The sequence below is a fragment of the Halichoerus grypus genome, chromosome 1 (assembly GCF_964656455.1).
Source record: "Halichoerus grypus chromosome 1, mHalGry1.hap1.1, whole genome shotgun sequence".
NCBI classification, from domain to species: Eukaryota; Metazoa; Chordata; class Mammalia; order Carnivora; family Phocidae; genus Halichoerus; species Halichoerus grypus.
The window spans coordinates 25639780-25664004 of record NC_135712.1 but is presented as its reverse complement, the minus strand read 5'-3'; the positions used below and the strand labels follow the sequence as shown (position 1 = coordinate 25664004).

The following is a 24225-nucleotide window of genomic DNA, read 5'->3' as shown; positions in this document are numbered from 1 at the left end:
TTTCCAATATTATAAAAATGCTCGTGATAATAGATAGTACCAAAAGTAATATCTTTATACTTTTAGAAATCATTTATGTATACATTTGATATTTGGAATGACTTTGAAATATTCAGAAAAATTTTATTATTTGCAATTTATGGAAAGCAGATTTTCAGAGGAGTAAAGAGATGTGCCCAGTGTTTCTGGAAGTTGGCAGAGCCAGGATTAATGTTTAGGGCTCCTGATTTCAATTTAAATTATTTTTCTACAACATAATAATTTTACACTTTGAGATAGGTTAGGTTAATTTTAGAATTTTTGATAATTTCTCAAAACAAACTCTTTTGATAGTGGTGTGATCTTGGTGAGACAAAGTGAAGGTCTAAATTTTATAGCCTGGTGATGGGTATTAAAGAGGGCATGTTCTGCATGGAGCACTGGGTGTTATATGCAAACAATGAATCATGGAACACTACATCAAAAACTAATGATGTAATGTATGGTGACTAACATAACATAATAAAAAAACAAAAAAAATAAATTTTATGAGCAGTAATAACCAGTTGTAGTTAGAAAGATGGGATAACGAAATGCTGGAATAAAGCAAAGTTCACATTAAGTTTTGGATTCTCCTTTCTCAAGAAGGCAATATGTTCTGCAAGTCATCATTTGATTATCCTTTAAATTTTTTTTTTTTATTCCTAGTGACCTTACAAATGTTATGGATTCATCTTGAAGGCTTAAGGATTAGAGCCACATTTTAGGATGTTATACACCCACACATATACTCACACACACCATTCATGTATACGAATGTATATAGAGTTTAAAATATGAAAGGAACGTTGAAATTGGAAATGTATGTCCTTGGCATGTATAACTTAGGCATTACAAAATCTGCAAGATTATGAACTACATTGCTCTTAACCAAATGTAAACTTCTTACATGTTAATATGAAGAATAAATGTCTCAGGGCTATGAAAAATAATCCTTTTCTAATGTCATGGAGTTTGATGATCACCAAGTTATATTTTTAAAAATGCCGTAAGTACTGACCTGAAGTTGTTGCAGGACTTACTGTAGAGAAATTCTCCAAAGGTGCTGGAATAAAGTAAAGTTGATTTGAAGTTTGGGATTATAATATAAAAATATTGCAAAATAGTGAGTGCAGTTTTAATATCATTCAAAGGGCATCTGATCTTTTAGAGTTCCCATTTTATCCTAACTCATGCTGGATGTTTCTATCATTACTTGATTGCAATACATTTGATGAATTTCCAGAATCTCTATGTTCTCTTTATAAAATTTACCTATGCAAAAAGTTTGCTTATTTGCTCATTTAAGAAAGATACCTATTCATCATAGTAATTTATATTTAAGACATCTAATATAACATTGCACACCAGATCATGTTAAACTTAGAACCAATGGTTTTGACCTGAAATATATGGAAGATGTCAAAATAATCTTGCACATAATAATAGCTACTGAGAATCAAGTCCTGTTTATTTTTTTTTATTTTTTATTTTTTAAGATTTTTTAAAAATTTATTCACTTGAGACACAGAGAGATAGAGAGAGAGAGAGAGAGCATGAGCAGGGAGAGAGGCAGAGGGAGAGGGAGAAGCAGGCTCCCTGCTGAGCCAGGAGTCTGATGTGGGGCTCGATCCCAGGACTCTGGGATCATGACCTGAGCTGAAGGCAGATGCTTAACCATCTGAGCCACCCAGACACCCCTCAAGTCCTGTTTAAATATGAATTGCTTTTCCTATAAAAGGTAAAAATTAACTGTTTTCCTCACCCTTTAAAATATTTAATAGTTTTAAAAATATAATGACAACAATGTAGGTATAAAGGAAACCAAAGCATACCTTATGAAAAACCCTCATCTAGTCAATTTGTTTTTATTCAAAATTGTATTTATGATAAGTATGTGAAGAGTTATAGTGTGTTCTACTAACTAGGTTGTTTGCTTCAGTATTTCTTAATTTCTGCATTGTCTTATTCCTACAGGATCTATAGTAGCTTCATAAATAATATATGGTAGATTATTGATAAAAAAGATAATAAAATAAGGTTTATAAGATTTTTTTATAAAGATTTTAATATTTTATTTTTTATTATATTTGATTTGGCTGTGAACTATATAAAAATCCATGGTATTCATGAAAATTTCATCCAATTTTAAATGTAATAAATTAAAAAATTCACATGAGACAAGTAAGTATTAAACTTCAATATCTAAAATAAATCTTGGTATCATGTTTATGAATATGTCTTAACATAGTTCAAGAAATTAAATGTAACCTCAACGTGTGGAGCATATTCCTGAGTTGATGTTGTGATATGGTTTACTGCATCCATGATATTTATTCTAAGTTAACTCAAGGTTATGCTTTTATTGAATAAATAAATATTTTTTAAGGCCACCCCCAAATAGCCCAACTGTAGGGAGTCATGAAAATAAGTTTCAGCATACCTGTTAATTCATTTGCCATTAAAGACCTCTAGAAACTGATGCATATCCAACTAAAGATAGTAAGAAACCAAGTTTCTGGAAGAAAATGACTATGGAGAAAGTACCCATCAAGGCTGTTCAGAGATAAAACCATTGTAAACAAACGAGTGCAATGGATAAGGGCACAGACATTAGGGTTAGACCATATGGGTCAGAATCTTCCATTGAACTCTAAATAACTGTGTGATTTAAGGCTATTTATCAACATTATCTGTGCTTTGGTCTTCTCATCTCTAAAATTGGGGGAGGGGCAGTAAATACACCATGTAATAAGATTAACATAAGGATTAAACGTGTCGATAAGTAAAGCACCTATTCTAATTTAGAGTAGTAGTTTTTAGCTCATCTGAATCAGACAAAGATCCCAAACATTCTCTACTCCAGCAGTTGTGCTGGAGGGAACAAAGCCATCACTAGAGGAGGCTCTTAAGAGCATCAGTTGCCTTCTCACTAAACAGGTGCAACAAGAGACTCAATGAAAGAGAACACTGTGCTTGATGAACCAATACTGTAAGGAAAAGCAACTCGAGGTCTGCAACTTCAGATCTACTATCACTAAATCAAAAACAAAACAAAAAATTTCAGCATGTTTTTATACATTTGATTTAGAGACAAACCTATACTGACTGATCTCATTCTGTAGTAGTTATAATAATAATAATAATAAAATAATTAAAGCCAAAACTGCTTAAACTGGTGTTAGGCTATTTAAAGTTTGCCTTTATTCCACTTGATGTGGATATTTATATATTGATTTACTTTCTGAAGTCCAAAAATTTCTAAATTCCAAAACATACTTGGCTCCAAGGTTTACAGATAAGGAATGATGGGCCTGGCAAATCAGTAGTATTGTTCTCAACCAAAATGAAGACATAATGTAAATGTTTGTTGAATTGAATTGAATGGAGGATAACTAGAATGGAATATTTAGAACAACCTAAGTATTGATAGACTATTATTATTGATGCCTTATCTCTCTTTCCCTTTGATTGATTCTTATTTTAAAATTGCTTATTTTAACATATATTGCATTATTTGTTTCAGAGGTACATGTTAAGAGAAAAAAAAAGAAGATAGTAGGAGGGGAAAAATGAAGGGGGGAAAATCAGAGGGGGAGACGATCCATGAGAGACTATGGACTCTGAGAAACAAACTGAGGGTTCTAGAGGGGAGGGGGGTGGGAGGATGGGTTAGCCTGGTGATGGGTATTAAAGAGGGCACGTTCTGCATGGAGCACTGGGTGTTATGCACAAACAATGAATCGTGGAACACTACATCAAAAACTAATGATGTAATGTATGGTGATTAACATAACAATAAAAAATAACAAATAGAAAAAAATAAAAAAAATAAAATTGCTTATTTTAAAAATGAAGTTTTATTTTTTATTAATAAGTATCTGGGATGAATCAAACTCATTGACCTCTCTATTTTTCCCTCTCCTTCTTTTAAGTTCCTAATTAGAGAGTGGGCTTGACATTTGACTTTGTAATTTAATAATGTCTATGACTCTATCAGAAAGTAATGAGTGTCCCTCACTGTTGGAGGGTTCCTGCAAAGTCAGGGTGTGCTTGACAAACACCAAGAATGTGATGAGACCCACAAGCATTTATGTATGCCAATATTTTCAGAACCTTTTTTGATACTTTACAAACTTTTCCTGACTGATATATTCCTTCAAATATGGTTTCTTCGTATTTCGCATTTCTCATGTAAATGTGGCTACCTCAGGCAATAAGACATGTTCCTAAAGTCAAGGCGATCCCACTGCTTCCCTGGTATATAGCTAGAATTTTAATTTCATAGCTTAATGATTCAAAGAAATCAAATAATGTTCAGAGATACCTGTGATATCAATGCTGTTCAAATCAATATGGAGAGTGACCAGTTGGCTGGATTTATTTGCTTCAATGCCTTGAATCAGTTCTTCTTTTACATTTTCATCTGACACCCACTGGGCAAAGAAAAGGTCAAATACAACTAAAATGCTGCCATTTCTGCAACGCAAAAGATGATATAAGAGGAAAAAGTCAGACTTCATCAAATGATTTGTGCTTAATTCATGTAACATGTCTTTGAAATTCTCTATAGTTATCACTTTATTACACCTATGTAGTAAAACTTGGTAGGTTATGTCAAATACTATCTTTATTTTACAAGTGGAAGAAAAGGAAATTGAAAGACTAAGTGTTTCTCTAAGAACACAGACATATCCAGAATTGGAATCTTGAGTTTTCTGCATTAGGACCCTAATCCTCAGGCCATGTTATTCCCCAGGGTTCCCTGTGTCAAATTAAACACAGTCACATGGTATCATGATGTTTACTCATAATTTACTGTTTTAAGGAAAGAAAAGTGTGCATTTGTAATTTTTCACAGATTATATTTAAGTAGGGAGAAGTCTAAGAGAGTTTCACTGATTCAGAAAAGTTTTCTATATAGTTTATAAAGGTCTGATATAAGTTTATAGCAATGAATCTGTATCTACTTTTTCTTCTTTATTCTTAATATAAAATATCAAAATATGCCTTGATTTTAAGGGATAGAAAGAAGACAGAGACACTTGGGATCTGGGGGCTATTCAGTCAGTTTCATGGTCAAGAGTTGGGATTATTTTGCCCACATTATTCCTGACCATAACATTAGAATTCAGTAATATGGCCCAAATCATATTCCTTTTTATTTGCCCCCTGTTTTGAAACATACATTTAAAAAGTTTTCTTCATTGGTGATTTGTTTACAGTTTAAAGAAACATAAAAAATGAACAATTTTTTTTGGCCCAAAAGGGATACTTGGAAGACTTTTGCTCTCCTGCCTACACTTCTGCTTGGCTTACGGTATTCTTTTAGGGTAAAACCACTTGGGAAACAAACTTTAACCCTGATCTTCATGGTGTGCCCTTCAGAAAGCTGGGGGGTACTCAGAGCATACTTGGATCCTAAAGAGGAAGACTAGGGAGAATCAAATTGTGTCTTGTATGTTTGCTGGTTTTGAAATTTGGGCTGTTACACTCATATCCTTGTGGTATCTATCTCGTATCTCTGTTAGTTAATGAGATTCTCCAAGGACTTCATCAACTCTAAAAGCGCTCTTTATTTGTTTGTTCATACCCTATCTTGGTAGAGCTTAGAATATTTTTTTTTTTCCTCCGGGACTATATATAGGATCAAAACATTCCTTGAAGATCATAGTAAATCAGCATCTCCTCTAGGTACGATAAGCCTCCTTAAAATCAGTGCCACTATACAGGTTCATAGTTTAGCAGAAGTGATTCCTTTCTACATAGCTGGTTTTTCATTTTTGAAATGAACTGGCTTATCCTGATAAAACAATTTCACATTTCCCTTCTATTAAATAGATTAGTGTAAAAATTAGAATGTTTAACTTTGCTTAAATCATAGTAACCAAATCTTATAAACGAGAAGGTTCCTTAGTAACTGTTTAGTTCAGGGTTCCCCAAACTTAACCATACATGGAACCACTTGCTGTCTTTAATAATGATACATGTTGTCACACATTTTTTTTTTTATCTACTCTTCCACCTTCATTAATTTTTCCATGCTGGCTGATCCCTAATTTTATTTGAGAATAACTGTCCATTTTCTCAGGGATGTCTTCTCCAACCATTCCTTATGTCAATGACAGTTTTATTCATGGGCATATGACTGAGACTTGATGAATGGAATCTGAAGGGACACTGATGAGAAACTTCAGGAAAGTTTGTCCATATCTAACTGAGAAAGGCTCATAGTAGACTATTCTTCTTTTTTGTTGAACATTATTATATTTACATACGATTGCCAGATCTGCCACTTCCACCTTGGGACCATGAGACGAGCTGTGGTTGACAAGCTAAAGATGGCATAGTGAAAGAAGGAAAGCACCTAAATTCCTGATTATGTGATTGTCATTGTACCATTGAATTAATCTCTGCTGAAACCTCTTGCTTTCTTGTGATGTCAGGTGATAAGCATTTGTTGGTTGTGGTATTTTTAGTCATGTGTTCTGTTAATTGCGGTTTTAAAAATCCTGAGTGGCATACAACTCCCAAGCTTTATTCCATATTTACTTAAAGAGAAGTTCCAGGAAAGGGAGGTTACTCTATTTTTTTGTACTATATGATATTGGCCAACATTGTTATTTTAGCAATAAGGAGATTGAGGCTCAGACTAACGTAGGTAACTTTGCCCAGAGTTATACAGCTTATTGCTATCAGAGATAGGAATGAAATCCAGAGCCTCTGTTTTCTAGATGCGTTTTTACATAGTTCTCATTCCCATAGCCTCAACCGACACATCAACACCATGGGAACTATTTGTCAAGAGGAAAGACAATACAACACATTTACCTAGATGCAGGTCCAGGTTTTTATCTTGCAGTGGTACCAGATTTTTATATCCAAAATAGATAGAGAAAATAGCAAGTTGGGTTTTGGGGGAGGAAGGAATAGATATTTTTTCCCTCCATAATTTTGAAAGATAGAATCTCCTCTTTTCTTTTCCTCTCTTTCTCCCTCTGCCTCTCTCCTTTCTCCTCTCTGACACTCTTCCCCCTCTCCTACTTCCCTCTCACCCCATCCCTCCCCTCTTCTCCTCTTCCCTCTTCTTTTAATTATGTCTCCTTAACGGCCCTTTGCCCCCAAATAGTTAAATCCGCAGTATTAATTATGGACAAAATTAAATACATTTCTCTGTATTCATATCTACATTTTACCTTATCCTTGGTTGCACAGTAGATAGTTTTAATTCTGATAAAACATCAGTTCTTTCTTTTTCTTTTTTAAAAGATTTATTTATTTGAGAGAGTGTGTGTGTGTGCAAGCAGCAGTAGGGGCAGAGGGAGAGGGAGAGAAATCCTCAAGAGATTCCCCACTGAGCACAGAGCCCTACAGAGGCTCCATCGCAGACCCTGAGATCATGACCTGAGCTAAAATAGAGTTGGCCACTTAACTGACTGAGCCACCCAGGTGCCCCTCAGTTATTTCTTTACGTAATTTTTGACTGAACACTTGTCTTTATTTTATTTGAGTTAGGGGGTGAAGAGGTAAGGCATTTTTGGTAGAGATATTACAAGTCTGGAATTTTCCTTCGCTGAATTGAAAGTAACTGGACTAGTGCATTCTCAGGCATAAGACATTTTGTATAAAAGATGTATCTTCTTAGTTGTAAATTATACGTTGCTTTTAATTATTTATACTTTGGAAAGACAAGAATTTCATATTCTATATCCACACAGTTTTATTTTTTTATTTTTACAAATAACTTCTTTTTTTTGTTATTTTAATGTTTTAAAAATATTTTAATTTTTTCAGTTAATTTAATTTATTTTAATTTCAGTTAGTTAACATATATCACATACAGTTTTATTTTTTAAAATTTCTCATTCACTGTTAGTGTTGAGATAAGAGACATATATGTAGAAATCAGGAAAACCATAATAAACATTTGTGTTTCACCTAATGAGAAAGCTAAAGTTATTTGATTAGTTAGATACTGATCTTGATCACTGCTGTGAGATTGATTTTATTTATTAAGGTAAATGGGAATTCTTCCCTTAGGAAAACAACAACCACCACCTAACAATGGCTATTTTCATTTCAAAGCACTTATTTCAGTGGAATATCTGTTTTTTTTTCTTAAAGCAGATAAATTCTATCATTGCACAGAGTTTGTGTGTAATAAATCAAAACGTTTCTTATCTCTTATTTTCTTAATGATATTGATAACCTCCAGGGTTGCTGAGTAAACAAAAGTCTTTCCTTTCCTAACTTTGTGACTCATCTGTGCTCAAAGGGCAAAATAAGCTGCATATTGCTGCAAAGGGTAAACAGCACTTTATTAAAAGAATCAACTGCTAAATGCTCTCTGAGTCAAAGCACTTTCCACAAAGCAGCATAACAGTGTTCCCAGAGGAGAGCAAACTTGCAGGTGGCCACACACACACACACACACACACGCACACGTGCATACACACATGCACACAATTTAACACACAATCTGGGGGCTGATATTAAATAATATTTTTAAAAGGAAGAAAGGATACCTTGATGACTCAGTTTAGTTTTCTGACTGCGCTCATTTGACCATATACCCATGAATATAGTGTGAGGTGAATTGAAATCAATAACCAAAAGGAAAATAGGTATTTTAAAGGATTTTTAGATGTATTTTTCACAGTTGGTGTGGTAGTTAGTTGAGAACTCAGTTATTTCTGTTGTCTGATTTTATCAATTGGAGTTTAAAATAATCTGTAAAGCTAATTAGGAGTCTGCCACTTTATTCTGATTATGTCATTTTATGAATGATTATTTAAAGTAAACCTAAATGTTTGCTTGTTGCTTTCTTTCCTGCTTCTGAGTTTCTTTTCCTACTTTTCTCTTCTCAGTCTCCCAGAGAGCTGAGACCTATAATTTATCTTACAGACATTTTCATGAAATTCCTTTGCATTGCATCTTTCAAAAACTCACTTCTGATTTAAAAGTAGTCCAGCTACAACTGGGTATGAGTATCTCCACACTGATAAAGTGTATTATTTGTAAATCATTATAAAATATATATCAAGGTTTAGCTACTACATTGGTCTTTTAGGTAGCTATAAAGGAGGAGAAAGATATAATTCCTCAGCTCGAATAATTTACAGTTTCCAATATAGTGATTTTTACCATCTAGAGAAATAAAAGAGCACTTATTAAATATCAAAAAAAAAAATGCTGGGGTTTTGATAACCCACCAAGACAATATATAAAAGTCTATATTCAGCAATTTTTCCCAATCTAGTGAAAATAAAATTATCCAGCATGTTGTAAACATGTGGATATGAAGAGTTCCATTAGCAAAACTATCCTAATAAACTCTGCAATAGACTCTGCTTTGTATGGATTTCACTGGGCAGAACCCGATATAAGGAGAGGCAAGTCCCTGGGATACCTCTTCTTAAGAAATGCTAAAACCTTTGAAAAATCTGAATTAATGCTTTATTTTTTATTTTAAAGATTTATTTATTTATTGGACAGAGAGAGACACAGCAAGAGAGGGAACACAAGCAGGGGGAGTGGGAGAGGGAGAAGCAGGATTCCTGCTGAGCAGAGAGCTCGATGTGGGGCTCCATCCCAGGGCCCCGAGATCATAACCTGAGCCAAAGGCAGACCCTTAATGACTGAGCCAGTCAGGCACCCTTGAGTTAATGCTTTAACACAGAGCTCCACACTCAATCCTCTACAAAACTGAAAAAGGGTAACTGGATCCACACACTCCAAAATAGACGTATTGCTTAAAGTGGCAAAAAAAAGTCTTGTATGCATGTTTTTATCCTCACAGAATATTGAATAAATATATTAAAAATAGCCTTTTGAGAAAGACAAAAAACAACAACAAAAAACAAACAAAAACAAGCAAGTATACAAACAAAAACCTTTCCTAAGAGTCCACATGTCTCCTTCCAGTCCTGATATTGAGCCAATGAAAGAGATTTTCAGAGACAATAAGCCCTGGCAAACAAGAGTAGAAGTCTCTGTACAGTAGACAGGAATGAAGACAGTAGGTGAGTATAGGGCTGTCTGGCCATGGGGACCAAGATGTCATGAATATTCAGTGAGATAAAGAATGATAAATATAAGTAGATAAATAGATCAGAAAGAAGAAAAATAAAAGAAAGAAAGAAAGAGAATGAGAGAGAGGGAGATCCATCATCTTTTTGTTGTTGTTTTCATTGTGACTTCCACTGATAGGATTAGTTTTGTGCCAACAAGAAATGGCAAGGCCCTGAGTTTTCTTCTCCTCATGAAATAATCCTCATTTGACCTCGTCACTGTTTTTCTAAACATGATCTCTGCCTTTGACTTGACCTTCCTCCCCCAATTTGGCCACTAAGAACTGAGGATTCTTTTACTAATGTCGGTACTCTTGTCAAGAACAGGTACCCAGTATCTTCGTTGCCAGGCTGTCTGACTCAGCTGTTTGTGATCTGAGGTAGGAGATCAGCCTTTCTGGGTAGTTAGACTCATTGCATTTCTCCAATGACCTAGAGTCCCTTATGGCTTCCATTTGTAAAAGGTTAAATGTCAGACTCCTAGGCTTACATTCCACACCCTCCTGATGTCTCAACATCTTGGTGGGCACTCATTGATAGCTAGAAAGTATCATTAATATGTTTCTCCCTTACTACACATTGCATCCATCTTTACAATCCATCCTTACAAGCCATTAAAAACCAGTCCAGGTCACCTCCTGTAGGGATGCTTACCTGACACTCTAGCCCCAGTTAGGTTTGTCCCTGACCTGCTCACCTCAGCATCTTGTACCTGCATATAAGGTAGCAATCGTCATACGATAGTATAATCATCAGTTTGTCTCTCTTGTTAGACTATGAGCTCCCTCGGAGCAAAGAATATGTCTTTGATATCTGTATTTCCAGAAACCTAGTTAACGTCTGTCTCAGTGTATGTGTTCTTTATATAAAGTCCTAGAAAATAAACAATCCTTATCCTTGACAAATCTTGTTGATATATTGAGTACTATGTTAAGTGCTACATGTTTTCTTTAACTCGTCCTACAGATGTAACAATAAGTATACTCTTACTAGGGCGTTAACTTTCTGTTAGAGTAGAATTTTAATTAAAAAAATCTAAACTGATTCAACTGAAGCATAGGAGTGTTACCTATTCAAGAGTCCCTCGGGTTGGAAAGGCGGGTGGTGGAAGGTTTTGCGAAAGATGCAAGACACAGTCTGAGAGGCATGAGACAAGACTACCTAATGAGAGGAGAAAAGGGATGCCATTTCTGGTTCAGAAAGAAGAACTGATGTAGCATTTAAGATAGAGATGCATTTATTCTGTAAAAAAATAAGACCTACAACCAGGATCAGTGGGTCAGGGCCAAAGAAATAGACATGGTTGAAAATAAAAAATAATTTTCCAGCAACTGAAGTTAGAAACAAATAAAACACATCAGTGACAATGATGCTCACAGAAACGTTGAAAATGGATTCCTAATTTTTATCAGATATCCTTGTATGAGGGAATCCATTTTAAGCTGTATGAATCTCTTTCTTTTGTTGGATGACAATGAATTTCCTACCGAGGCTGTGGGCATTCCAGCCTCAGGCAGGCAAGCAAGGGCGAGATGACATCATTTAAGATATTTCCTCTCCTGCATTCTCATGACACAAACAGTATGTACAGCTTGCCATGGACGTCTAGGAACATGAGTACACGATCGATGATGTGTGTGTATTAAATGACAAATTGATAAAAGTAAAATTCATGAATATTCACATTTTATAGGTAGTGACTTAGCATTGTCATCTTCTGCTTTCTGGGGACAACACTGAACACATGTCCTCTTTCCAGTGACTTACGGTGTAAATGGAATGTAATGAGTGAGCATCTTCCACGTGTTCAGAGCAAATCAAACACTCTATCTGCATTTGCATACGTTCAACCTCAGCCCCCTCCATATGTCTCTGCAAGATTTTACTTAGGAGAGAGAAACATTTAACATAAGATAAATTACCCAGAGTGATTATTTGCTACTAGTATGAAAGTTTATGCTGTGCCACTTCTCTTTTTCTCTCCTTAAAAAAATGTTGAAAATTTTAAATCTTCCCTTTTCTCCTAACCGTGGGACTCTATAATAGCAAATATTAGTAAATATTAGCAAAAAATCACTATTTTGTGATTCTGTGTTCTTTCTATCAATAGAAAAATTTTGAGCTATACTCACTCAAATTGTAAAATTCTTGAGTTTTTGTATTCATTTTTCAGGTTACTTGATTGAAAGATCTCATCCATCTAAAAAAATTAAAGTTTTAAAAAAGCATATTATATTTAAGACAAACTTGTTGAACACTTTAAACAAACTGATCTTTCTGTTCTGCTTCGAATTGGATTAGACAATTTCCTTCTCTGTGGTGATGGGTCTCATACATTTAAGCATCCTGGGCATATTACATTTATTTACTAATTTTCTCAAAGTAAGAAAATGGGATCTACGTATCTTCTGGCAAGTAGTTAGTGAAACTATGTTTTAAAATTTTAAATCAGCTGAAAAAAGACAGTCTCCTACCATTTGCTGAAGGTCAAAAGCAAGAATTTTGAAATCCACTGAGAGTTTGTCTTGCAAATTAGGATTATATGTTGCTCCAGATGTTATTTTCAATGTCCCTCTGGTTTTGTGACTTTCTCCAAATGCTGCATCTAAATGAATTAATAAGAAATAAAACACTAGAAATGTGAGTTATGAAGAAGAGAGAATATGCACATTCCAGTTGATACTCAGAAGTAATGTTCTTGCTCCATGTGTTGGTGTGGTAGTTCCTGCTTTTACTTTGCAGACATCATGTTCCATCATTAGGTGCATTTTGTGTGTGTGTGAGGTCATGTGGTTGTTTTACAGGATTAAAAATAACCTTCTTTATTCTACTATTTTTTTCCTTTTCTTTGAAATCTAACCCACAGTCTAAGCTTCCAAGTGTTGTTGTTGTTGTTGTTGTTTTTACTACTGAAATTCCTGTTGGAAGATAAGGGATAAACTTTCACCAATTTTGGGAACTGATTCAGGGATTCATGGTGAGAAATGGACCATTAAAAGTTTTTAAAAGTTCTGTAGCTGCTTTCACATACTTCTTGAACACCTAGCATCCAGGGACACTGTTGGTTTTCTACACGTGCATTGCTGTGAAGGTTTCAGCGTGTGTGTTACTTTGAAACATAGACTTGAAACTACTTCTTTTATTCTAATAATGATAAAGTTGGCATGTACGACCTTTTGCCTTTAGATGGTGACCGTTGTTATTGGAGAAGTTATTGAGAATGCTACAGAAAGTATATTATCTCAATATAAGAAAACGTAAGGGAAAAGGTAACAAATTGAATATAAACTTGGGTAATAAAATGTGCCATCCAGTCTCGCATAATCCCTTTCTCAGAATATCTTTTTTGATATATATTTAAATTTAAAATGAGACTCTTCAACTGAGACACAATGATGAAATCATTTGTAAATGTATTAATAACGATACATAATTCCCATGCTATGGTATGAGAAGATGTTATTTCTCCTTTTCCCAGATGGGGAAATTGGAGCTAAGATTCATTATGAGCTGAGGTGATAAAGTTAATAAGTGACAGATTTGGAATTTGGACATAGGTTTGACACAATTTAGAACCCAGGATCTGTCATAGATTGATGCCAAACTTCCCAGTCCAGAAGGAACATTAGAAATAATATTTTAAGCAATAAACTGGCATTCAGTCTAAACAGCTATCATTGTATAATTGATGAATATTATCATTTATGCCATTTTATTTGTTTTTAAATACTCAAAATTACATTTAGATTTAAATGTGAAAGACAAGGAAAGACTGAAGAACTGTCCTGCATTGGAAGAGACTGAGGGAACAGGATAACTAAATCCTGTGTAGGAATCTGCTTTGGATCCTGCACAGGTAAAGGGCATTAGTAAGAAAACTGGTAAAATGTGAATACAGTGTGTGGTTTGGTTAATAATATTGTACCAATGTTAGTTTCTCATTTGTGACAACTGTACTATGGATATAAAAGACACTGACATTAGGGGAAGCTGGGAGAAGGTTATATAGGAACTCTACAATTTTTGCAAGTCTAAAATGATTTTCAATAAAAAATAAAATGGTGTATGAAAGGTAGCATGTCTTATGTCTTCTGGTATTCTATTAGAGATTTAACTCAACTCTCTTTTTATATTTCATTGTTCACTATCAAATCATATTAACACTTATACATATTTACTTTAATTTTACTTATAAAATAGCTTTTGTACCTTCACTGAGCATCAAAGATTCCAATGGACTCTCAAACGATTACATACCCTTTAGGTTATTTACAGAATTTAAGTAAGTCTAAAGCACCACTTTTCTACAAGTCTAAGCAAACCTCTATATAAAATACCCCAAATCTTCTTTCTCTTGAAAATACATCCCTTGTAGATAACTATAGTATTTAAATGAGATTGTATTGGAATTATTTTATAAAACTATAAAGTACTGATACAAATTTAAAAAGTTACTTAAGGGCCACCTGGGTGGCTCAGTCATTAAGCATCTGCTTTCGGCTCAGGTCATGGTCCCGGGGTCCTGGGATCAAGCCGGCATCTGGCTCCCTGCTCAGCAGGGAGCCTGCTTCTCCCTCTCCCACTCCCTCTGCTTGTGTTCCCTCTCTCGCTGTGTCTCTCTCTGTCAAATAAATAAACAAAATCTTAAAAAAAAAAGTTACTTAAATTTGTCTCTGATTCCTCACCTCTAAAATGAGGGTAACTATGTGGCACCTGCGTGGCAGAGTTGGTTAAGCGTCCGACCCTTGGTTTCAGCTCAGGTCATGATCTCCTGGTTGTGAGATCAAGCCCCGAGTCGGGCTTCTGGCTCTTCTGGGAGCAGAGTCTCCTTGGGATTCTCTCCCTCCCTCTTCCTTTGCCTGTCCTGCTTGTGCTCTCTTTATTCCCCCTCTTTCTCTCTCTCTCTGAAATAAATAAATAAATCTTTAAAAATAAATAAATAAATAATAAATATATAAATAAATAAAACAAGGGTAACTGTAACAACTAATTCATAGGTTTGTTGTAACAAGAGAATACATTTGAAGATCTTTGAAAAGCTGCTGGTATAGATAATTTAGCTCTAAATAATAGTTACTTTTCCCCATTTCTATTTATTATAGATTGCTATTCAGGCAGCTTGAGATCTTTCTAAGTCTACAATTACATCCAAGGTCCCTTATATTGTTACAATTAAAATTGTTGGACTAATAAGAAAATGAAAATATTATTCTCCAGAAATAAGCAATATATTTCCTTTAACCTTGCCTATTTATTGACTTGACCAGTCAACAATTTTTTAATATGTTTATGATTTAAACTGTATCAGAAGGAATCCACAAGCTATGAAAGCTACCTTGTTATACGTTCAAACTAAAAACTTACTTAACACTTTATTTTAAAAACTTAGTCTCATGCTTGAATTCTGAATTAAATTCTAAATTATACATGAGCTAATTTTCCAATATTCTATGAAGTGAACACAGAAAGCATCTGAATGCAACATAGATATCTTGTCACGAAAGCATAGCAATGAATAAAATGTATTGGTGGGAGAACTGAGATTAGAGTGGGCATGTTCATCTGGGAGATGCTTCAGTAGCCAAAGCCATGGGACTTACCTCTTTCTGATTCCTTGATTGCCAGCCAGGACACTGCAAATAATCCAGCACAGACAGCCACCAATAAGACAAAGAGAGCTGCAAACAGGACTTCATAGGTGCTGAGAGAATGGTGCCTTAAAGGTTTACTTCTTTTTGACACCATTTTTGGCTTTTGAAAGTATGATAATCTAAGAATTGTAAAAGAATGTAGACCCCTCAACCAACTAGAGATCAAATCCTCTCAAGTTGTCAAGGATTTGTAAAGCAACCACATAAGTCTACCCTAGTGTTACTAGTCAGCGTAAATGAGTTTAGCAACATTATGTCTCTATATGTTAAATAGCTTAAAAAGGGTGGTTAATCTTTAAGAAGATATTAATGAGTAAAGATATGCCCGGAGTTATAAATGTTAATCACCTGAACCATTTGTTGAGGTGAATGAAATTAAATGCATGTTGTAAACAAAAATGACACTTTATCATTTCAGGAACTATTAAGAAAAATGTGAAATTCATGGCAAATAAATTAGTCATTAGGCACATGTACTTGATATTTGTAGAGAGTTTCTAACAGATCAACCTTCTACCTTCTGACTCAGGTCATTATTAAGGCATTTGTCCTGTTCTATGTAGGTGTAGACATTATAAAAATAACTTTTATGTACAGGTATATATTACATATATATTATAGGTAACATATATATTAATAGGTGTCTCTCTCTCTCTCCCGCACCCTCCTTCTCCTTCCCTTCCTCCATCCCTCTTCCTCTGTGTGTGTGTGTATATATGTTTATGTGTATACACATATACATATTTCCTATTGAAATAATCACAGATTTTGTAATCTTCGTTATATCACCCATGTGAAGTCATTCAATGTAAGGTAGTATTGATTTAACTTAAAGGAAAGTCTACTATAACAAGGCATCACATGTCTACTTTTTATAGCCTTGTATGGTTACCAGTGAATGGAGTAGCTGCTGAGAGAGGAAAAAAAAAAACTGTTTCTATTTTAAGGAAGTATTCTGGGTGGGGAAGACATTGCTCACTTGTCCTGAACTTTATCTTTTTAAACATGCTAATTGTAACAAGAAAACAGGTTAGAGAACAGGTCAACTGTAGACCTATACGTTATGGGAAAATCAAGACTGTTTTCTGATAGTTAAAGAACAGTTTATCATTGGAACTTCCATGTTTTGAATAAGCAATGAATCTAGAATGGAAAATTAATAAATAAAACCAAACTTATTCTGAAGTAAACCAGTTTGCCTCTTGTTATGGTAAGTGAAACTGGCCAGAGATAAGGAAGTCCTTGATCAGAGGGCTTCAATGCACTGAAATTGTGGCATATTATAACTGGCTGCAATAAGCATTAATCACTTCCACTTTTCTTTCCTCTTCTTTACTCTTGAAAGAAGAGAATTGTATGTTCTACTCTGAAATCCTTGCTGATAAAAAGTAGGATATAAATAATTAAGTGCATGTCATGGAATACATTTATATTTTTTATTTAACTGAATTAATACCAATTATATTGTTATACACCCTTTAAAATCTGCATGGAGTGAGAGATACTACTGATGGAGTTGGGACAGGTTCATTTTACTTATATTCTAGGAGATTATTCTAATAATAGGCCAGACCCTTCACTAAAGTTGCAGCCTGAGGAGTGATCTGTGAATTTGGGGAGCCAAAAAGTTGAAAGTAAAATTGCTGTTTTCTGCATTACAGCTGATGCAGATGCAATTGCTTTTCAGAAAATCAAGTAGAACTTTGTTATATTTCTTTGGACTTTATTATATAAGGGAGGGAGAAGTGAACACAATGAGTTCACATGCTCTGCTCCAAGCGCAGGGTAAAAATATATTAAATATAAGATTGAAAACCAAAAATTATATACTTAGGTTCAGAACTGAAATCAGCATTCATATTATACATTTTCCTCAAATTATATGCTTTCAGTAATTATACTTAAAATAAGTAGGAGAATAGCTTTCTTTAAAAGAGGCAATAATTTCTGAAGGATAGACTAAAATAAGACAAACAGGTCAATATGAAAAAGAATAAATCAAATGTCTTAAAATTAAAAAAATTACTAAAATAAAATGGAATTTGCCTGATATGGTAAAATGGAATTACCAGATAATAAAACTCATTACAGAGTTATAATAATAAAGAGTGTGTGATATGGGTCCAGAAGTAGAAAAATATCTCAGTGGAATAGAATAAAGAGCCCACAAACAACTTGATTCAGATATGGAAACTTCATGGATCAAAAAAAGATAGTGTTGGTAATTATACGTGAGGAAAGGATGGTTGTCTAATAAGTGATGCTGGGTTGGCTGGTTATCCCTCTCAGGATAATAAAATTAGATCCTTACCTCATGCCATAAACAAAAATAAATTCCAGGTGAATTGAATATACATAAAAAAGTATAGAAAAAATTTGAAGAAAATGTAGAAAGATGTCTTTCTGATGATAGAGAGCTGAAGGAGTTTAAAAAACAAACAAACCAGGAAGGAGAATAATAATAAACTGAGCCAAAAACAACACTGACTTTTTAAAAAAGATTTTATTTATTTACTTGAGAGAGAGAACGAGCAGGGGGAGGGGGGAGGGACAAGCCAGACTCCCCGCTGAGCGAGGAGCCAGAACCCCCGGGGTAGGGAGGGAGCTCAATGCCAGGACCCTGAGATCATGACCTGAGTGGAAGTCAGACGCTTAACTGAGTAAGCCACCCAGGCGCCCCAACAACACTGACTTTCTTTTCAAAACAAAGGATATCAAAAACAAAGTAAAAATCATACTAGAAGAGGTTTTATTTTCTTCTTCTTCTTCTTCTTCTTTTTTTTATTGTGTATGTTTTATTGTGGCGACAACAGAACAGAATTGAGGCAAAGATTTTATATGAATTTCTCAAATTTATTTGGGGGACCACCTAAGGAAAGTCCATGAGAGGAGCTGGGAAGTGAAAAGGGGGGGAAATAAAGCCAATAAAGGCTTTTATGTATAATCAAGTCATTTACTACCATGCGGTCAGGAACATAATCCTGCCGGGGATTGTGTGAGACAGTAAGGAAAATTCCCTGAGTTATCCCAGCTAAGGGGTAGTAACTTCTAAGCAGGAAGGGAGGAGGATAGTATTGGAATGGAATACCAACCTAGGAGGCTTCAACTGTATTTGTATTGTGCTAATTCTCTTAAAATTTTTGAAATAAATTAATAAACCATTAATGACAGAGCTAGATGATTAGGACATATGAGTTAATACTATTCTGCATTTTGCCATTTTATAGAAAAGGGAAGCATGTGATTGAAGTTCCTGTGATATTTTCTTCTTTATTAAATGTTCATTAAATTTTTGAAACTTTATGCATAACATTTCCTACTTCAGAAATGTAGAAGTTACAGAAAAGCTCCTCCTCCCCCCCTTAATGTAAGTCTTTGAGTATCTATGGGAGAGTAAAACATTTATTTTAAATGTACACTTAAAATATTTAACCATAAAAGCTAAGATGATCTAGATGAAGTATAGGTATAATATGTTTGGGATGGCAAATAGGAGAATATATAGCTCTGGATAAGTATGCATCACTAATACTCTTAATGAAGCTTTCAGTGAGGAAATAACAATTGTGGCCATTTTACTGATGGAATGATACTTTCTGGTTTGGTGAAGAATGAAGTAGGAAGAGAGTTGAAGATAGTGAGAGATGGAATAGGTAGAGCCAACCCTGAAGTTTTGGGGGCTCCTATGAGAGTGTTATAAATATCTGCCTGGAATGAATGAAAGGATAAAAATAGCACAGCTAAAAAAAATAAGCTCTTGTTAATGTTATAGAAGCAAAAGAACCAGAGGGTTAAGTTTCATGGTGCATATCATAATCTATGTATTTGCTCAACAAATACGTGATTTTTAAAAAAGATGTATTTATTTGAGAGAGAGAGCTGGAGCAGGAGGGGCAGAGGGAAAGGGAGAAAGAAAATCTTAAGCAGACTCCGTGCCGAGTGTGGAACCCCACTCAGGACTCAATCCCAGGACCCAGAGATCATGACCTGAGCCTCAACCGAGTTAAGCGCTTAACTGACTGTGCCACCCAGATGCCCCAACAAATATATGATTTTATACTCTGACTGTCCAAGGGAGCAGTAGTAATTGCAGAGGGTTCTAAAGATTAAAGCCATAAGCATTTACAGAAAATTTCTTTCACTATTCAGCACAATGTGAGAAACTCTAGCAGCTTTCACTGTTAAATAATTTCCTGTGACTGGGTTATTATCAAACAAATTTCTTGAATAAGTTTAAACTAAAAAAATAATATAAAACAAAAAAATCTACATTGTTCAGCAAGAATACTTTTGGAGTTTCTACAGATGGTTTTCTCTCTCTGAAAATATGCCCACGTGCCCAGTGTAATAAGTCAATTAACACTTAGCTCACTTACGTGATTCATGGTTCAAAGGTGACAGAGCATTAAGAAATTCACATTTGCTTATCTTCAAGACTGGTATATTTCTTTTCTTTGACTTCCCATATAATTTTAACATATTATTCTAATATCTAGTTGGTAAGCCTCTTCATATTTTAGGCATTGCCAGAGGACAGTGATCTTTCTTTGTATGAAGTCTGAGGACTATTTGGTAAACATCTTGGGTTAAAAAAAAGGATGGGGGGAGTAGGTCTCTAAATATTATTAAATATCTTTTCAATGAGGATCCTTAGGTACTGTAAGCCCAGAGATTTGCTTACTGGATATTGTTTTCTATTGTTTTGACACTTGAAGAAAGATTGGTCTCTGTATAAAAATTTGGTGCCATCTTGTGTTTCCCTCAGAAGTTTGTAGCTATTCATTTGCTATCCTCTGGCCTGACGATTGAACTAGTCCTCTTTTATGACTGTTCCATTAATCTTTTGCTTGCATGCATATCATCATCAGCCAGCTGTTCACTTGTTTTTGCTTTCGAATTACTTTTAGAAGGACTGGCTGATGGATTCTATATTCCCTGAGTTCGTTTGTATGTGAGAAACCTTCCTCTTTCATACTTGAAAAAGAAAAGTATCCTTTTCTAGGAATTGTATGTGTGGGCAAATGACAAGTCTATTTTTGTCTTGGATTTCTGAAGGTATTTTTCTAATACTGTTTTTCTGACACAGAACATAATTGTGGAAATGTCTAAAGCTAACCCCGTATCTTACTTGGGTATTTTATATCTGCCTGAATACTTAGAGAATTATTTTTTCATATTTGACGTTCAATCGAGAATAAGTTGGCATTGATTATTCTGAATGGCATTTTCTTGGAATGTGGTGTACCTTTTCCAGTTTCCCCTTCACCTAAAAATTAACATTCCTTTATTAAAGTTTTGAATTTTTTTTTTTTTTTTGCTTCAATTTACCCAATGTCTTACTGGGGTTGGAGTCCAATTTTCTTTGCATTGAATTATCTTGTCATTCCTTTAATTCTATACCTTTGTCCTAATTGTTACAGTACCTATAACTCCCTTATACATTTTAATCATATGCCATGTTCACCTCTGTGTTTTCTGTTCTCTGCTGCTAATTTACTGTTTACTTGTGGAATGCTGTTGATAACAGATTGCTATTGGTTTTCTTAATTATAATCTTTCTCTTTTAATCTAATTCTGTTTTATTATCATATTATTTAGTTCTTATTGTCTTGATCTCATTTTCTTATTAACTTATTCTATAATAAATCGTACAATAGGAAACTTCCCTTTGGTTGAATTTGCTTCCAGGTTTAGTTTTTATTTTACATATTATTCTTTCTCTTTCTCCCTTTCTTCTTTCCGAGGTATATTTACATGGCTGCCGTGCCACTTCTTTTTATCTGGTTCACGCTTCCTTTAGACAGTCCTGCTGAAGCTCTTTCCCATGGTTTCCCCATAGAGTGGGTGAATTCTTCTTGCATTTGCATGAGCTAGAGTTTGAGATATGCATACTATATGCTTTTTCTTGTTTTGCACACTGAGGGCTTAGGGGAGGTTGCTGAGGGAGGAGAGCAGCTGTATATATGACATTCCTTTCTCTCCTGAAATTTTTTTGAACACTCTGCATCAAGGTCCCTATGTAGTCATGTGGGGTTTATTCTATGTGTAAATGTGTGTGGGATGCCTCTGTTCTGCACACTATTCCCCACAACGAGGTGAGTAGCTTTGAGAAATTGTAAGCCCTTTGAGAAATTATAAGCCATATAAGCCCTTATGGTTTCCTCTCATCCCCACTGAGATCTGCTAGTAATCATTGGCTACTAGGAGTCGCCATTCCTGAGATATTTTCTCTTCCCTTTTCTCAAGCTGTCTACTCATCCAGTTTGACTTGCTTTTCTACAAACTGCAAAGTATTAATAAAAATTAGAACCTTTCTGAGTTTTTTTTTTTTTTTTTCCAGTAGTACTCATGGGGAGGAGAGGGTTTGTAGGTGAATGATAGGAAAAAAGAGCCATATTGAGCCTCTTAATATTCTTGTTATTGGACAAAGTTTATGCTATGTACTTGTTTTTTTTTCTTGTTTTGTTTTGCTTTTTTTTTTTTTCCTTTGGCTGCTAGTTTGTTTTTGACTCACTCCTACCCAGTTTAGAACTCATTTAATTAGATTTTAGAGAAGGACGTTTTAAGCTTCAGCTGTAATTCAGACTTGATGCAAAAGTCCATCTCATGTAATTTTTTAAAATTGAAGTAGAGTTGACACACAATGTGATATTAGTTTCAGGTTTACAACATAGTGATTCCACACATTCGATGTAATTTCTGACTTAAAGACCACATCAATTTTATCTCAGGTAACACTATGCCTAAAACATTCATTTAGATGTCATATCAAAACTTCCTGGCTCTGAAAGGTCTGAGTAGACAATATAACTTAGTTCATATATGTACAATATTTTCAGCTGAATACTATTTTATGGAAGGATACATGAAAACTGAACATAAGCAGATTATAAATCTGTTTAGTTACTAGTAATCTCTCCATCAATTAACAGTCTTATCAAATAGGAGTTGGAGTCCTCTACTACTTTCAGCTTGATAGTAAAGAAAGCTCTTATAGACTTCACACACTGGAATATTCTGTTTAAAATTGCAAAACTGAGGGGTGCCTGGGTGGCTCAGTCAGTTAAGCTTCTGCCTTCAGCTCAGATCATGATCCCTGCATCCTGGGATAGAGCCCTGCATCGGGCTCCCTGCTCAGCAGGAAGCCTGTTTCTCCCTCCCCCACTCCCCCTGCTTGTGTTCCTTCTCTCGCTGCGTCTCTCTCTGTCAAATAAATAAATAAAATCTTAAAAAAAAATTGCAAAACTGCACTCGTTGAATTGGAAAAAAATATGTGTTTGCCATTCAAAGGAGTGGTGTGAAGTTGTGGAAAAAGCTAGACATGTAGACAGTAGACCCACCTTTACATATGGGTATTGGCCCTTATTATGTAACCGTGGACATTTATTAAAACTCTTGCGGAACTTCAGTTTTCCCATGTGGAGCATGAAGTTGCTGATCTTAAAATCACTTTCATTTCTAAAATTTCATGACTTTATGATTTTTATGATACCTTCCAACGCGTATGATTTATGTCTCGTCACATTAAAGAAGCCTTTCTTTCCCAGATTTCTTTTAGAAATTCACCTGAAAATCAGCTATGTGAGACAATGTCCTTTAGAACATTTTCCTAAGATCTTTTCCTTCATATCTCCCACTGACCTTCCATTCTCATTGAAGCTTCTTTTTATCCTTCCCTCCTCTGACTATAGTGAGACCATATTTACTTCCCTTTTGCTGATGCAAATTCTGCTTCCCAGATCTTCACTCTTTGTCCCTGCTCCACGGGCAGCATCTTACGTTGTCATATGAAAGTCACTCTCACCAAGCCTATCTCCCTAATCTACTTTTGTCTGTAAAGTGGATTATGAAACTTTTGAATAAAAGGTATTATACCAGAACATGCTGAACGGCATAGCACTTAACTGTTCCAAAGGAGAGGACACTATTCATGGCAGTATTCAAAAATAGACCTGTATTTCAGGAAAGAAAAATGAACTAGGCTGGGAGAGATTGGTTTTTCCTAGTAGGGGTTACCACACTTTTTATAGCATCTTAGTTGGTTAGTAGGGAGCTTTGAAAAAATATCAGCATGCTCTTCCCTATCAGCTGCTAGTTTAGGTCATTTTCAAAGAAACCCCCTATACGTCCAGATTCCTAACCAATTCACAGCCCCACGATTTTATATTGTTGTGCCGGCCACAGCTGTAGCTGAGGCAGGATTAATCTTCTCGCCATGTTACTTTTTAACTTTAATCATCTTAGTGCCTGGGGGTCAAAAGACTTTTTGATATTGAAAGAGAGTCAGCCTCAAATTTTCTCAGTGCTTTTGAATCTAATTGCCCTGCTATCATCACCAAAGTGTTATATCAGGCTTTACTTTTTTTATAGAATAAGTTTTCCACATCAGCTTGCTCAGTTTTCACTGCCTTGTCATTAAAATAGTTGCAGAAGCTCATCTTCTTTTCCTTCCTAACTGAAAGGATAAAGATAAGATCCAATTAGGA

The 24225-nt window shown here is 34.9% G+C and overlaps 1 protein-coding gene across 1 annotated transcript in view; it reads right to left on the bottom strand.

The window, feature by feature from the left end:
* TMPRSS15 (transmembrane serine protease 15) overlaps positions 1-15833 on the bottom strand; it is a 112179-nt gene extending 96346 nt beyond the window's left edge. Inside the window, exons 1-5 of the mRNA XM_078071539.1 lie at positions 15689-15833; positions 12563-12693; positions 12221-12288; positions 4346-4497; positions 1040-1084 (exon numbers count right to left, since the gene is read on the bottom strand). Coding sequence (XP_077927665.1) covers positions 1040-1084; positions 4346-4497; positions 12221-12288; positions 12563-12693; positions 15689-15833 — 541 coding nt within the window. The remainder of the gene's footprint in view (positions 1-1039; positions 1085-4345; positions 4498-12220; positions 12289-12562; positions 12694-15688) is intronic.
* Between the last annotated feature and the right edge of the window lie 8392 nt (positions 15834-24225).